Source organism: Miscanthus floridulus, chromosome 6, assembly GCF_019320115.1.
Source record: "Miscanthus floridulus cultivar M001 chromosome 6, ASM1932011v1, whole genome shotgun sequence".
In the NCBI taxonomy this organism is placed as follows: domain Eukaryota; kingdom Viridiplantae; phylum Streptophyta; class Magnoliopsida; order Poales; family Poaceae; genus Miscanthus; species Miscanthus floridulus.
This window is the reverse complement of record NC_089585.1, coordinates 25,468,630-25,483,286: the sequence shown is the minus strand read 5'-3', so window position 1 is coordinate 25,483,286 and position 14,657 is coordinate 25,468,630. Positions and strand designations below refer to the sequence as shown.

Here is a 14,657-nt window from a genome sequence, read left to right as displayed (position 1 = left end):
TAAAAAAAGAAAAGAGAAAAAGGGGAAATGCGCCATTTTCTGGATTTATATTTGAAAAAGGGGATGCCTTCGCCCTTTTCCTTGAAAACATGGCAAGAAGTACAGATCGATGAGCTAAGGAAGCGTATTTTACAACTGCACCTTGATTATATTTTGGTGCCAGGACTGCAGGACATATTATATGCAATCACCATCATTCGGCATGTTTTAAAAGTTGCAAACTTGAGACTAGCTGTCCATGAGAGTGCTTCTTAAAATGAAATAGATATAGGAAGGCATAGCCTAATAAGGATTGATTTAATTGACGTCAAAACTGTCAAAACACCAAAGTTGGCATGAGGCCGCCAGAGCCATCTAGCCATTATCCTTTTTTGGGTAGAAATTAATTTTTATTGGTTCCAGCTGATTACATTCCACCGCCATTTACTCTGCCAAAGTAAATATTGTCCTCTTAAACATACCATTCCTAAAAAAGACATACTTGTTGAGGACACATAAAAATATCCAGGTTATGGTTGCCATGCATGTACAGTGAAAAGGTAATTAAATTATACAAAAATCAGACTGGTTATTAAGAGTATTTGACTTGACATGTTAGGGGCTTCATATCTTATGTCCTTCGACCTTCGCAATCACACCTCAGTACATATGACCATGGATCACATAATATCTATTATATTCTCTCATACCGCGAGACACAAATAAATCGTCAGCTCGTTGAGCATCCACACGATTGTCATCATGACATTCATTTTGAAAGCGCACTGTGGATACCATTGTTGTTGTCCGTGGTGGTGTGATGTTACACCATATCGGTAGTCCCATCATCTCAAACCTATTCGATTGGAATTTATGAGTAATATATCTTTTAATGTAGCAGTTGTATAGCAAAACAACAAAAATTCTCTATGTATATGTACGCTCTGAAATTTCTCGAGAAATCTTTTGGAATAAAATGCATGGATGTTGAGTGGATATACCGTTGGGTTTGAGTTATTAGTCAATGTAAATTAGTTTAAGCTACTACTACTACTTTCCTTGTTTTTTTCTACCAAGAAGAATTCCCAACATAGAAACTCTGCTGAGGCATAACAAAAATTAGGCGATACTAGTTGCTAGCTTTTAGGAGCATTTCTTAGTTTTCTGATTTCTTATACCATGGTGAAAATAGATCTTGTGGCACAATTACGGTGGAAACAAACTAATCAGGGTATGTATATTGTGTGCATGGTACCTAGTCCTTGGCAAAGCGTGTGGAACTTCATGATTTAGTGTTTATCATCATATCATTGTTCTGAGTAAGTAAATCATTCATAAATGTACAAAGTTTTAGAAAGCATGTAGTGAACAAAGCTCTTAAGTTTATCCGTCAATGATTTAAGAAAAAAATATATTTGAATTGGTAACATCTACACAATATCATTGGATTTTTGTTTGGAAAATGTCTTTGTAATTTGCAACTCTATGATTTTTAAATTTTATGTGCAAATTAAATGTATTAGTCAAAGTTGTATCCTGAGACCTACCATTGTCCAAAACAACATTCTTTTATCCGTGGAGTAGGTAATATAGGCTTTTGATTTACTAGGTAGCGTGTTCGTGCGTTGCTATGACATAGCTAACATTTTGTACTAAAAACACACGGATCGCACGATAAGATAACAATATTGTAAAAACTAAATACCAACGTTAAAGTGACATTTAATCCAAAAAGTAAGGTTTATGAATTTAACACAGTCACGGAGAGCGCGACGTCGCAGGCTCACAGGCTCTACTGTATAGATCTTTCCGTGATGCAGCTAAGATAATATTTTATATCAGTACGAAGAAATCTCTGATATTCATTTCTTTCGTGCGCCAATAAATCCATGAATAAGTTCCGCCGCATCTCCATACCATTCTGTACATAGGTTCGAGTATATATGTAAACATAGGTAAATGCTCGTGCATTGCAACGGGAAAAAAACAATGTTACGATAACATATATATGAACATGTGTTGTACTATTACCTATAAGTACGATGTACGGAACACCAATATTACATAAGTCTTCATGTTGTATAGACCATTATAAAGTTCAAGAAATCATTAGTATTTTACCTTCTAACTTGACTATAAATCATCAGTTTAAGGGCCCTAGCATGCATGAAAAAAGACAAAGGTAATATCTTTCAAAACAAGATAATTAGATTTGGATAGGTAACTATAAATGTATCAGACAACCATCTGGACCAATTCCCAACCTACAGAAGTATATATCATGTGTTAACAATCAATAGTGCAAGGGAGGTGTCATGCATAGTCCCTATTCTAGGTTGTTTGTTTGTTCATCATGCAATTGCAAGCATTTCATAATTTAAGCACATACAAAGTTCTTAAGTTGTGTGCCTGATCCAAAGCTTAAGTCGTCAGCTAGAATCGGCAGAACTCTTGAGTCCACAATTGGGTCAGATATAGTATCCGTGGGTATCTCATTCTCTGATTCACGAAGGATGGCATTAAACATAGCAATATCTAAATGAGTTACGCAATGCTCCATCACCTGATAGAAACATAAAAAAATTCATGAAAATATACCATTACCAAATAAACAAAAATCAGCATCTAAAAGCATACCAATTTTGCCAACACTGGTAAACATCCACACTCATGTCCACTAGCACGAAGAGGACAACTTCTACTGAATGCATCATCAAATGCAGTTTTCCAGAGATCAATAGAAAAACTCCTATGTTGCTAATCACCCAGAAAGCCCTAACAACCTCCCAATCTTTGGATTTGACAAATCTTCTATAGGGGTTTGCATGTGGGGTGTCATTGCATGTGAAATGAAAATCCTTCAGAAAACTAAAAAATGAATTAGTTTGTAGTAGGTTTTACTCATCACTGTTTTACAGGAGCCATACTCAGCTTTTTGGAAAGTGCCAAGACAGTAATAGGGTTAACCTTTATATGCCACCACATCTTCTCCAATGCATTTACAATGTGCTAGTTTCGCGCCAATCATCTAGCAGCTTCATGATATTGGGTATACTTGCCATTGTAGTTACTTTTCTATCGTGTTGTAGCAAAACTCCTCTCAGGTTTCTTTGCACCATTTGTGCCGAAAACCTTAAATGGACTTGAGTGCCGTGAAGTACGAAATGTTTGTGCGACGATCTCTCAGGACGAATGTGTTTGATAGCCAAAATGTCAACCTACATCAAAATTAGGTTCTTACTTCTTAAATTTTGATCTGAAAGAATTGATGCTAACAACAATAAGGGAAACAAACGGTAGAGCGTAGTCATAATTTACCTTGAAACAACATTGCCACAAGATTTTGAAACAAGCAGAAGCCTAGAAACTGAATTTTTTGCAACTGAAGCTTTCCTATCTGAGGACCAAATTTTTTATGCATGAATGTAAATCCTAGATAAATGGGGAGCTAGCATATGAAACTTATGTGATGAACAACCATGCTCTAGCACCACAAAGTAGAGAGAAACCTCAAGAGCAGCCTCATTATTTTCATACGAAACTTAGTTGCCATTATCAGCTAGGTTTTCTTCAGTATTAGCAATTCCATAGTCAGTGCCCCAAATCTGATCACATTTCGGAGTTTCATCCAAATATCGATCTCCTTTGCCTCTTCAGTAGCTTTACCTTCAATCTCTCTGTCCTCAATGGTATTACCATTAGTTACTTTGCTCTGAATAGGTTTATCATTAGTGACTTGACATTCAATGGCCTTATCATCCTTTATTCCGTCCTCAATGTCCTCATCATTCTTTGTTCTATCTCAACAACTTTGTCATCGGTGGCTCTGCCTTCAACAGTGCTATCATCCTTGATTCTGCCCTCAACTACTTTATCATCTGCGGGTTATTAGTAAAAAAAATCCATCTCAAAGAAAAAAGGAACAAAACTTACACCATTTAAACATAAAAAGATCAGACAAATATTAAAGCAATGGATATTAGTATGATTGTTATTTTACATCTACAGGCAACAAATCACGAATGAATCATTGATGTATAATGGAATGCATAAATAACCAGCGCTATAGTCATAAATTAAGTCTGTTGAGCATAAGAAAACAGGGAGACAAAAACAACCATTTCCCTTGCTTATCTAAATAATCCAACAGTTGCTGCTGCTTTCACTTCACCAATAGAAGATAAATATCAAGTCACTGCTAGTTTCTTCCAAACTGTCATGCCTGCTTGTTCACAGAGGTGGGAACATCATCACAAGATTATGTAAATTCGATTAGCATTCTATCTCTTTCTAGCAAGAAGCCAATTATGGCTACCATCTCAAGATTATGATTTAGTAGTACATACTACCACCTTATTAATTCTAGAGCTCAGAGAAATGATGTGGTAAGATATTTCACTACCTTAAACAGTCCCTGTTTGTATTATTACCAGCAATAATCTTAGTATTTTTTATGAAACTATCCGAAGGTACAAAATTACACGTGGCAATCGAGTCATGCAAAGATTAGATAGAAAATATCAACGGTGTATGAACCCCATCATCTTCTTCCTCATCATCGTCCCCAACATCATCCTGCTCAATGGCTCGCCATGGTATAACGGCAGATTAAGCACCATACAAAAATAGGAAAAAACGGTTATCAAGGTTGACTGAATTTTGACACTGGTCTGTACACTCACAATCACCGATTTCAACGAGCTCCTCGGTGTCCTACAGGGGGCATGCGAAAGGCCTCGAGATCACGTACTCGCCACCGGCAGCATCATATATGCCTGTTCCTGCAAAAAGCAGGAGGAATCAGCAGCGATCAGCGAAGTGCTCGGCCTGGGCGCAATCGACCCCGCAAGATTGGCCTCTTGCTAGCTCCTGGACGACGCGGGTGAGGGTGAGATTGTCCTCTTGCTAGCTAAGGCCAGTGAACAGCCACCTCCCGTCAGCCAGCGGCGCAACCGCCACTGCAGGGATCGACCGCCACCGCAACGTGGTAGATAGTCATGTTCGGTTGTTTTGCATGAAGAAAAATCATAACCTCTTGATGAGAATAATTTTTTATTTGATTTGATTTGATTGATTGATAGTAGTTTCCTTTTTGCATGCAAGAAAGTTATATTTCAGAGACCATGCTAACGTCACGGCTTCATTTCAGGGAATATGTACATTCTAGACGCTACCTAGTAATTTCTTATTTGATTTTATTTGATTGATTGATAGTAGTTTCGCTGAAATGGTCGCGCGAGGGAGCACTTCCTTTTGTATGGAAGGAAACTGCCATGATTGCCACCGCACGCGGGTCTCATGCAAGGAAAATCAACAACTGTCGTGATTGTCGTACGGAGGTGGGATCGATCGCATGGGGTGGCAAACGGACGAACCAAGGCAATTGTCGCACCAAAACGATGTCCACACTTTGTTCTTTTTAGTTGTAAGAGATTAAGGAAGAAAACCAACACAATTCCACGTTAGTACTCCGTACGTGTCTTTTTTTCCATCTTTTTCATGACAGAGCACTTACTTATAATGGCATCACTTCACTTTCAACAAGTCAATCTTTTTGGAAAAAATAAGGTATGTTTAGTTTTATTTTGCAAAACACAGCACACAACACACATATACTCGCATGAATGTACATACGTGGACTCACCACGTACATGAAACATTTCTAGGAGCGACACTGGGTCAGGACAATCTACTCGCATATATGTATGTATACATACGAGGGAGTCACCACAAAAATATTTGCAGGAGCGACATTAAATCAGTACATTCTAAGATTGTGAAGTCATGCACACCACAAGGGCCTCGGTATGCCTATCACATAAAATAATAAATTGCTAAAAAAACACCGATACTTTGTTAGATACTCTCGAACGTGCATGCATCGTGTATATGGAACATATATAGCCAATTGGGGTTACGGACACACGCTGCCATACTGAAAATCTGGCACTAAATCTGTACTGTTCATGCTGATGTTTACTGTTTTATGCTGGTTTTCTGTGAAAGAAAAATACTGCTCCAGCTAAAAAAAAAGAAGGGGGCCAGCCAGCCATATATATATGGCCAGCCGAACACGCTGCCCATGTCCTCGATGGTTGGACGATGGGACATTTATGTGAAATGCGCATGTGGCGCCCATTTCCAACGATCCAACCACGCGGAAAATGATAACGAGAATTGCATATTAGCTAGTAGAACGACCGTGGTTAGCGATGAGTGCACCTCCACATCTCCGTCACCTCTTTCTTGATCGAGCTGAGCCCCCCTTGTGTGTTGATGATAACAGATCGAAGGCCTGGCCAGCCAGCCCGATGGCATTAAGAGTTCTCCAAAAACAGGCATGGTAGATGCACAGCACAGGAAGAGGAGGCCGTGATCGTGAGGCGGACCTGCTGAGCAGCGGGCGCCGCCCCCATACAGCGGCCCCCGGTCCATCCATCCAGCGGAGCCAAGACGCCGACGGTGTACCTCTCACCAAACAACAAGGAACGAACGAACGACGGGAGCAGCGCCGCCTCAATATTCGTGTGATAACGCCTCTGCCAGGCGCGCGCCTGGGCCCCCACCTGCGCAGCTCGCTCGGTCCCCCTCGGCAGCGCAGCATTCACACGGCCGGCCCCAACGGCCTCGGCCCGGTGTTCCGTTCCCTTCCCCTTCCGTCGTCTCCCCCGCCCGGATGGCTGGCTGGCTGCCTCGGCATTGAATCGCCGCACCAAACCCCCGTCGGATCCAGCAGATCACACGGCCCCCACCCCCGACCCCATCGGCCCGCCCCCTTTGACTGCGCTCTCTCTCTCTCTCTCTCTCTCTCTCTCTCTCTCTCTCTCTCTCTCTCTCTCTTCCTGCGCGCATCAGCTAGCAGGCAGCGACTCAGGGAGGACAGGGAGCGTCAGCGCCGTCTCCACTCTCCACCCCATCCATCCCAGCCTTTTCATGCGTCCACACGACGGGACTCTTCCTTGGCTGGACGACTCCCTGTCCTGCGCCCGCCTCGTCGTCTACTCTCCTCTCCTCTCCTCCCCTCCACCTCCACTTGCTCTTTTGACCCTCCCCGTTCCCGTTCCCGTTCCCGTTCCTTTCTTTAATCAGTCATCAAATCCGCCGCGCCTCGCTAACCCTCCCTGCCTGCCTCCGCCTTCCGCCCGCCGTGGAGGGTTTGGGATTTTGCGGACCTCAGCAGCAGCTCCATCTCACGGAACAGACTCACGCGCGCGCGGGGGGCTGGACCGTCGACCCCTCGCTCCTCTCGTCTCATCACTACTACTACCCTTATGCGCAGCGGCTAGGATTCCGCCGAGGAGTCGACGGTGCGCGGCGCGCGGATCCCGTGCTCTCCTGCTAGCGTAGGAGGAGGAGCGACATGAGCTTCGGGAGCCTATTCGACGGCGGGGCCGGCGGCGGCGGCGGAGGGATGCAGTTCCCGTTCTCCACCGGCTTCTCGTCCTCGCCGGCCCTCTCCCTCGGCCTGGTACGCGCCTGCCTGCCTGCTCCCACTCCTTCCTCCTTCCATTTCCGCTTCACCTTCGAGTGATTTGGTTTCCGTTTTCCCTGAACGAACGAAACGAAATGTGGTGTTGTATATCTCTCTCGCAGGACAACGCCGGCGGCGGCATGGTCGGCCGGATGCTCCCCGGGAGCGGCGCCGCCGGGGACGGCGGCGGGATGGCGATGAGGGACGCCGACGCCGAGAACGACAGCCGCTCCGGGAGCGACCACCTGGACGCCATGTCCGCCGGCGGCGCCGAGGACGACGACGACGCCGAGCCAGGCAACCCGCGCAAGCGCAAGAAGCGCTACCACCGCCACACGCCGCAGCAGATCCAGAAGCTCGAAGGGTAAGCACGCACAGCCGCGCCCGTTCCTTCTCGCCGCCATAGTGCCATGCCTGCATTCGCATCGTTTCGTTTCGGGGTTTGTTTGTCCTCTAATGCATGGATGGATCGTGCTGCGTTGCGTTCGCGTGTGTAGGCTGTTCAAGGAGTGCCCTCACCCGGACGAGAAGCAGCGCGGCGAGCTCAGCAAGCGGCTCGGCCTCGACCCGCGCCAGGTCAAGTTCTGGTTCCAGAACCGCCGCACGCAGATGAAGGTAAACGGCCGGACGGACTCACTGTCTCGTCATCCACCGATCGTACCATTTTTTTTCTTTCCTTCGCCCCGATTTCAGTTTTTTCAGCCCGTTGGTTTCGTTGGATCCTGACATGGTTTATATCCGTTCCGTGCGTTGATTTCGCCTGCCAAGACGCAACTGGAGCGGCACGAGAACGCGCTTCTCAAGCAGGAGAACGACAAGCTGCGCGCCGAGAACATGGCGATACGGGAGGCCATGCGCAGCCCGATGTGCGGCAGCTGCGGGAGCCCCGCCATGCTCGGGGAGGTGTCCCTGGAGGAGCAGCACCTGTGCATCGAGAATGCGCGGCTCAAGGACGAGCTCAGCCGCGTCTATGCCCTCGCCACCAAGTTCCTCGGCAAGCCCATGTCCATCCTCTCGGGCGGGCCCATGCTGCAGCCGAACCTGTCGCTGCCCATGCCCAGCTCGTCGCTCGAGCTGGCGGTCGGCGGCGGCCTCCACGGCCTTGGGTCTATCCCGTCTGCTGCTACCATGCCTGGTTCCATGGGCGACTTTGCTGGGGGTGTGTCTAGCCCATTGGGCACGGTGATCACGCCTGCAAGGACAACCGGATCTGTCCCGCCTATGGTGGGCATCGACAGGTCCATGCTGTTGGAGCTTGCGATCAGCGCCATGGATGAACTAGTTAAGCTGGCACAGATTGACGAGCCGTTGTGGCTTCCCAGCCTCAATGGCTCTCCCACCAAGGAGTTGCTCAACTTTGAGGAGTATGCCAACTCGTTCCTTCCGTGCGTCGGCATGAAGCCTGTCGGCTATGTGTCCGAGGCCTCTAGGGAGTCTGGCCTCGTCATCATCGACAACAGCCTTGCTCTTGTTGAGACCCTTATGGACGAGGTTTGTTTTGTGTTCATTTTGTTTTGCAATTTCGGTTCATAACATTGTTGCCTAGTACCAAGACTTTTGCTGATGTTACATGGCATTTCTCCTCCATCCATGTTGCAGAGACGGTGGTCGGACATGTTCTCGTGCATGATCGCGAAGGCCACAGTTCTAGAGGAGGTGACATCCGGCATTGCAGGAAGTAGAAATGGTGCGCTGCTGCTGGTGAGTGCCAAACAGCTCCCTCCTTGGGCTTGATCATATGCACATGTATTATAGTGGCCAGTGACTGCAGTGCTTCTGAATACTTCCTAAATTCAATTTGCATTTGCTTTGGTGCAACAGATGAAGGCTGAGCTACAGGTGCTCTCACCTTTAGTGCCCATCAGGGAGGTCACATTTCTCAGGTTTTGCAAGCAGCTGGCTGAGGGTGCATGGGCAGTAGTGGACGTGTCCATTGATGGATTGGTGAGAGATCAGAACTCTGCAACAGCATCCAACGCCGGAAATATAAGGTGCAGGAGGTTACCTTCTGGCTGTGTGATGCAAGACACTCCCAATGGCTACTGCAAGGTACTAGCAACCAAAATCCATTTACTTTGTTTCTGTCTGTAGTGTTCGCATGTCGAGAAGGATCTGTTCGGCTGGTCTATAAGCTGTTTGTGCTGATTTATACGGCTGATTTGTTGAGAAGAAAAATACTGTACCATAACTGATAAGCCAGCTTATAATGGCAGCCGAACAGAGCCTACTTAATAGGAGCTACAGCTGTGGGCCTAATCGAGTTAGCGTGACTGTTACTCTGTAAAGTTTCTGAACTTTTACATCAAGTAACCGGTCAGAGCTTACTCCTGAGCTTAGTACTAACAATGAATTCCACTTCTTCTCCACTACCTCCACACCGGCCTCACTCTCAGAACTTGGGACTACGTACAACGTTTCTTTTATAGCGTCCTATTAATCTAATGGTGTGGTTTGGTGATGCCCATGCAACATAGTGTTCACAAGTCAAGGGCTAATAGTTTAATTAGGGTCATGAGCCCACAACCCAAATAAACAAACTGCTTGGTCAACGAGGAGGGGGGCTAAACAATTAGTTTAGGAATAATCAAGTGTTTCATGGATCCAACACTATTCCCCAAGCATGTTTCCTTGTGGTTTTTTAGTCGCAACACTGGTTTTTTTAGGGGATTAGATGCTTCCACGTACCCCTCGGTTGGAGCACCTTGGGTAACTTCTTATCCGCAATTTAATCAATCTGTCCCTGCTTGTATGTTGAACTTTGGACCATGGACTCATGTATCGGGGTTAAAAGATGTCAACATTTGTGTCCTCGGGTTTTGCACAAGTCTTGACATGATCTTGATCTGGGCCACTGATGACGGAATTAATATAAAGTTATACTATAGAATTTTATGCCAGACACTAAGCTGAAAGAAAAGCGACTTTGTGAATTTTGGAGGTTTTATTTTGAAATGTTATTGCCTAATCCAAGAACTTTAGAAAACAAAATAAATTAAACTAATTGCATTCTTTCTTTATCATGCACACCAGTATATGGGAACCTTTGGGTTATTTGAAGAGCCCAGTGTGGGAGCTTTTTAGGACTGATTTGTATTGCCATACGAAAGCTAGGAGTCGGGACAGTGTTCAAAAACGCGTGTCAGATTTATGCTAAACTTGTTATCTGATCCATGTGCAATGAAATCTTGATTTATATTATCACTTTGTGGTCTGCTCTATCTAGATCATATCAAGGCACAGGTAACGGTCACAGATCCATGTGGTTTCACATCTCGAGACTGCTTAACGGGCAAACAGCTCCCCATTTTTTTTTCCTCAAGTCTACCCATATGACCCACCGTGAAAAAAAAAACTTCACAAGTTACAAAGAGGACTGCGATCTCTACAGTGTTCCCACATAAGTGCCGTATTGCTCTGCAGAGAGCCCCCCTTGCGGACAATTGCATGTGGGCGTGCATTTATGGACTAACGGATGCATTTACCCTGTAGGTCACATGGGTCGAGCATACAGAATACGATGAGGCATCAGTACACCAGCTCTATAGACCACTTCTCCGGTCCGGGCTGGCCTTTGGGGCCAGGCGGTGGCTTGCAATGCTGCAGCGCCAGTGTGAATGCCTGGCCATACTCATGTCCCCTGATACAGTTTCAGCAAATGACTCGTCAGGTACAGGAAAGTCTGAGCCTTTCGTTGCCATCTTCCATGTACAGCCTGTAAAGGACTGCTTACATATACAGAGTAAACATTTGTTAGTTCAATAGTATCTGCATTGTTTGTTTCAAAAAAAATATATCAAGGGATATATATAAGTACTTTTCACCAGATGTAAAAATATCTATGGATCAGTACATAGGTGCTAGCTTTAATTAACTTTGGGGCATGCATGCATGACTAGTTATCATAATGTGCGGCTTTCGGTGCAGTCATAACCCAAGAGGGGAAGCGAAGCATGCTGAAGCTAGCGCGGCGGATGACGCAGAACTTCTGCGCTGGGGTCAGCGCGTCGTCTGCACGTGAATGGAGCAAGCTGGACGGTGCGGCAGGCAGCATCGGGGAGGATGTGCGGGTCATGGCACGGAAGAGCGTGGACGAGCCTGGGGAGCCACCGGGCGTGGTGCTAAGTGCGGCCACATCGGTGTGGGTGCCCGTGGCTCCGGAGAAGCTGTCCAACTTCCTACGTGACGAGCAGCTGCGCGCAGAGTGGGACATCCTCAGCAACGGAGGCCCCATGCAGGGGATGGCTAACATTGCCAAGGGGCAGGAGCACGGAAACTCGGTGTCCCTCCTCAGAGCCAGTGTGAGTATTACTGCTTATTGTCACTACTACCACTGCACTCTGTTCCGCTGTTTTCAAATGGTATATGTAGAGCAGTGTCAACCGGAACGTGGTACGGTGTCACGTTCCTCGTCCTGGGAACATGGTACGGTATCACGTTCCTTGTCCTAGGAACTGGGGAACAACTTGTCCTGCAGTAGAAAACCCTCTCTTTAAAAAGGGAATGTACCACGTTCCACGATTTCTGTTCCACGATCTAACTGTCCTGAAAACTCTTTTCCGATGAATAAGAGAAGGAATATGATATAGTATTCTTAGAAGAGGTTTTTGCCCCGAGTACGTAATTTCTGGAAACATGAACGTTACTTCTTTCAGATCGAGGTTTCCCAATACACTCTGCGTTCTGGCAATTAAGGTCTAGACTAGAGTACCACAGCTCACTTTTTAAAATTTAGCAAACAAAAAAAAAAGGAAGTGAGCAATAATCCTGACGCTTACTAAAGCCACAAGTAATTTATGGGAAGTCTCACATAAAATAACACTTTCTCAGCATGTTTTTATATCCTATATAAACCGATAACGACACGGAGAAAACTACCAGCAAAAGTCTGTCAGCTTTCTATCAGATACTGCTGGGAGATGAAAAAGGTCCGTGATCATTGTCCAAAAGCTTTAAAGCCGGCTAGTGTGAGAACTGGGGAGCACCGAACTTTTTTCACGAGTTCAGTGGAAAGGGACAAAGTGGGACCATACAGCGCGCAGATCTGCTTGGAAAGGTGTGGGGGTTGACAACTTTGTGCAGTTGTACTGTACTGTTCAGTGCGTACAAATTGTTAGGATAAAAAAAGCCGGTCCATGTCTTGCAGTTTTCTGTTTTTTTTTTCTTTTTTCCCTTGCATGATTCTTCGGATTTTGTGAATACATTATCCGGCCATCCTCGAACCCCATGCTGACGCTTATTTAATGTTTACGCGTCAAGCATTAACTATTGGCATCTCTCATCATTCATCAATAATACTGTGCCATACTATTTCAACATTTTATTTTTATTTTATTTAAATTTCTGGTGCGGGCATTCTGAAGTTTTGCCAAACGTTTCTCATGCTTTGTAACTTTTTTTTTTTTTGTGTGTGAACAAGTTTTGTAACTTTTCTCACTGCAGGCCATGAGTGCCAACCAGAGCAGCATGTTGATCCTCCAGGAAACTTGCACTGATGCATCAGGCTCGATGGTCGTGTACGCTCCGGTGGACATCCCGGCGATGCAGCTCGTCATGAACGGCGGGGATTCCACCTACGTTGCCCTGCTGCCGTCTGGGTTCGCCATCCTGCCCGACGGCCCAAGCAGTGTCGGCGCCGAGCATAAGACAGGTGGCTCGCTACTCACCGTTGCATTCCAGATACTCGTCAACAGCCAGCCGACCGCCAAGCTCACCGTGGAATCAGTAGAAACCGTGAACAACCTTATATCCTGCACCATCAAGAAGATCAAGACAGCGCTGCAGTGCGACGCTTGAGTGTCGCCGTCGCCGCAGGGGGGTGGTCGCCGACGACGAGCCTGAGTCAAGAACGAACCTCGTGCTGGAAAGAAACCTTTGCTAGGTGATAAGGATCCAGCTCGGACAGGTCCTTAGCACAGAGCAATGGTGGTGGTTCGGGTATTGACTCGGTCTCTATCGTCTGCTTGTTCTCCCTGGCAACCTGGCTGTTTGATACAGGACCTTTGCATAGTGGACAATCTTATGTTTCAGTCCCGTCGTTTCATCAGGGAATCAAACGTTGAGTTTTTGGCCAGCTCGTTGTTTAGTTATTATAATATATATACTGTCCATTCTCTGTTGTGAGGTAAGCTATATGTTATATGTAAACTTGAGAGCTCAGAAATGTTGGGTTGTAGTGGTGTCGTCCATAGGTCATGGTAGCATGCGTAAGTGTAGCTAGGCATCAAACTATCAGCCAATAATGTCTGATCGATAAAGTGGTGTAGTGGTTTACCTGGTGATGCTTATATAGCTATATCAATTAAAATTTATTCTGCAATATATATGTAGGGATTAGAAATTTGGTGATGCTCTGACTGATTTTCTTGTACTGTGCTCTGTGGCTCTCGGTCAAAACATAGAGATTGGAGACCATCTGTTGCATCAAACGTCTACAAGGCACATAAAAACACAGAAAATGGGGGTGTGTTTTTTATGGAGCATCTCCAAACTTAGCTAGTGCTCTGATCACAGCTGGTCAGGAGCGCTGCTTGTGGTCTATGGCAGGGGCTAAGGGCTATCGTTCTTGACTGCCCTCCTCCCCGGTATTTAGAGCGACTAGCTTTGTAGTGGTTGCCCTATGTAGTTTTGTCACGGGCACGAATGTAATCCTAGAAATTGGTGAGGTGTGAGTGCGTGCGTGTTTGTGGCGTTGTTTGGGCTCTTGCCCTTTACTCTCTTCTTAATATAATGAAGTGTAGCTCTCCTGCGTTTTCCATAAAAAACACACAAAATGAGGTGCCAATTTGTAGATGATGAAATTAGACGCATGTAATATTTTAGCTGCTAATTTTGGAATTTGTGCACCATTTTCCCCAACACAAATTTTTTTGAACTTTAGGGCCCTTTCTAAAAATTGCAACATCAGCCCCACGAAAGTGTCTGAAGTCTGAACACATTTCTCACTGCAAAAGGGCTTTTAACTGTTGAAAGTAAATGGAATGATTTCTAGGAACAGCTGTCACTGTTTTCATTGATCTCATAAGATTATATACAGATGAAGGGTTGTGTCGTACGGACGCAACCTTTGCCCAAAGGACATGTCCCTTTGGTGATGGTGTTAACTGCTAATCTACTACTAATCCTAACTGTCCGTAGATGAGATCACCAGTGGAGAGGTGTCTGTTGGTGTGCAGGTGCCTGCTCGCTTGGAGACACCGTTTCACAACAC

General features: G+C 45.5%; 1 protein-coding gene and 1 pseudogene across 1 annotated transcript; one reads left to right on the top strand and one right to left on the bottom strand.

Moving 5' to 3' along the window:
• Window positions 1-2,171: 2,171 nt before the first annotated feature.
• LOC136460371 (uncharacterized) lies at window positions 2,172-7,168 on the bottom strand (annotated as a pseudogene).
• Window positions 6,862-13,555, top strand: LOC136461891 (homeobox-leucine zipper protein ROC5-like). Its single transcript, XM_066461251.1, has 9 exons — window positions 6,862-7,447; window positions 7,573-7,814; window positions 7,948-8,065; window positions 8,219-8,941; window positions 9,050-9,151; window positions 9,272-9,499; window positions 10,940-11,117; window positions 11,375-11,748; window positions 12,890-13,555. Exons 1-9 carry the CDS (start codon window positions 7,340-7,342, stop codon window positions 13,241-13,243), a joined length of 2,427 nt encoding a protein of 808 aa, XP_066317348.1. The 5' UTR covers window positions 6,862-7,339; the 3' UTR covers window positions 13,244-13,555.
• Window positions 13,556-14,657: the final 1,102 nt, after the last annotated feature.

Bases quoted from the DNA above. Each gene is read 5' to 3' on its own strand.
- LOC136461891 (XM_066461251.1), top strand. From the start codon at position 7,340: ATGAGCTTCGGGAGCCTATTCGACGGCGGGGCCGGCGGCGGCGGCGGA. The intron at 11,118-11,374 runs GTACAGGAAAGT...CTTTCGGTGCAG, and splicing joins TTCAGCAAATGACTCGTCAG to TCATAACCCAAGAGGGGAAG. The intron at 11,749-12,889 runs GTGAGTATTACT...TTCTCACTGCAG, and splicing joins TGTCCCTCCTCAGAGCCAGT to GCCATGAGTGCCAACCAGAG.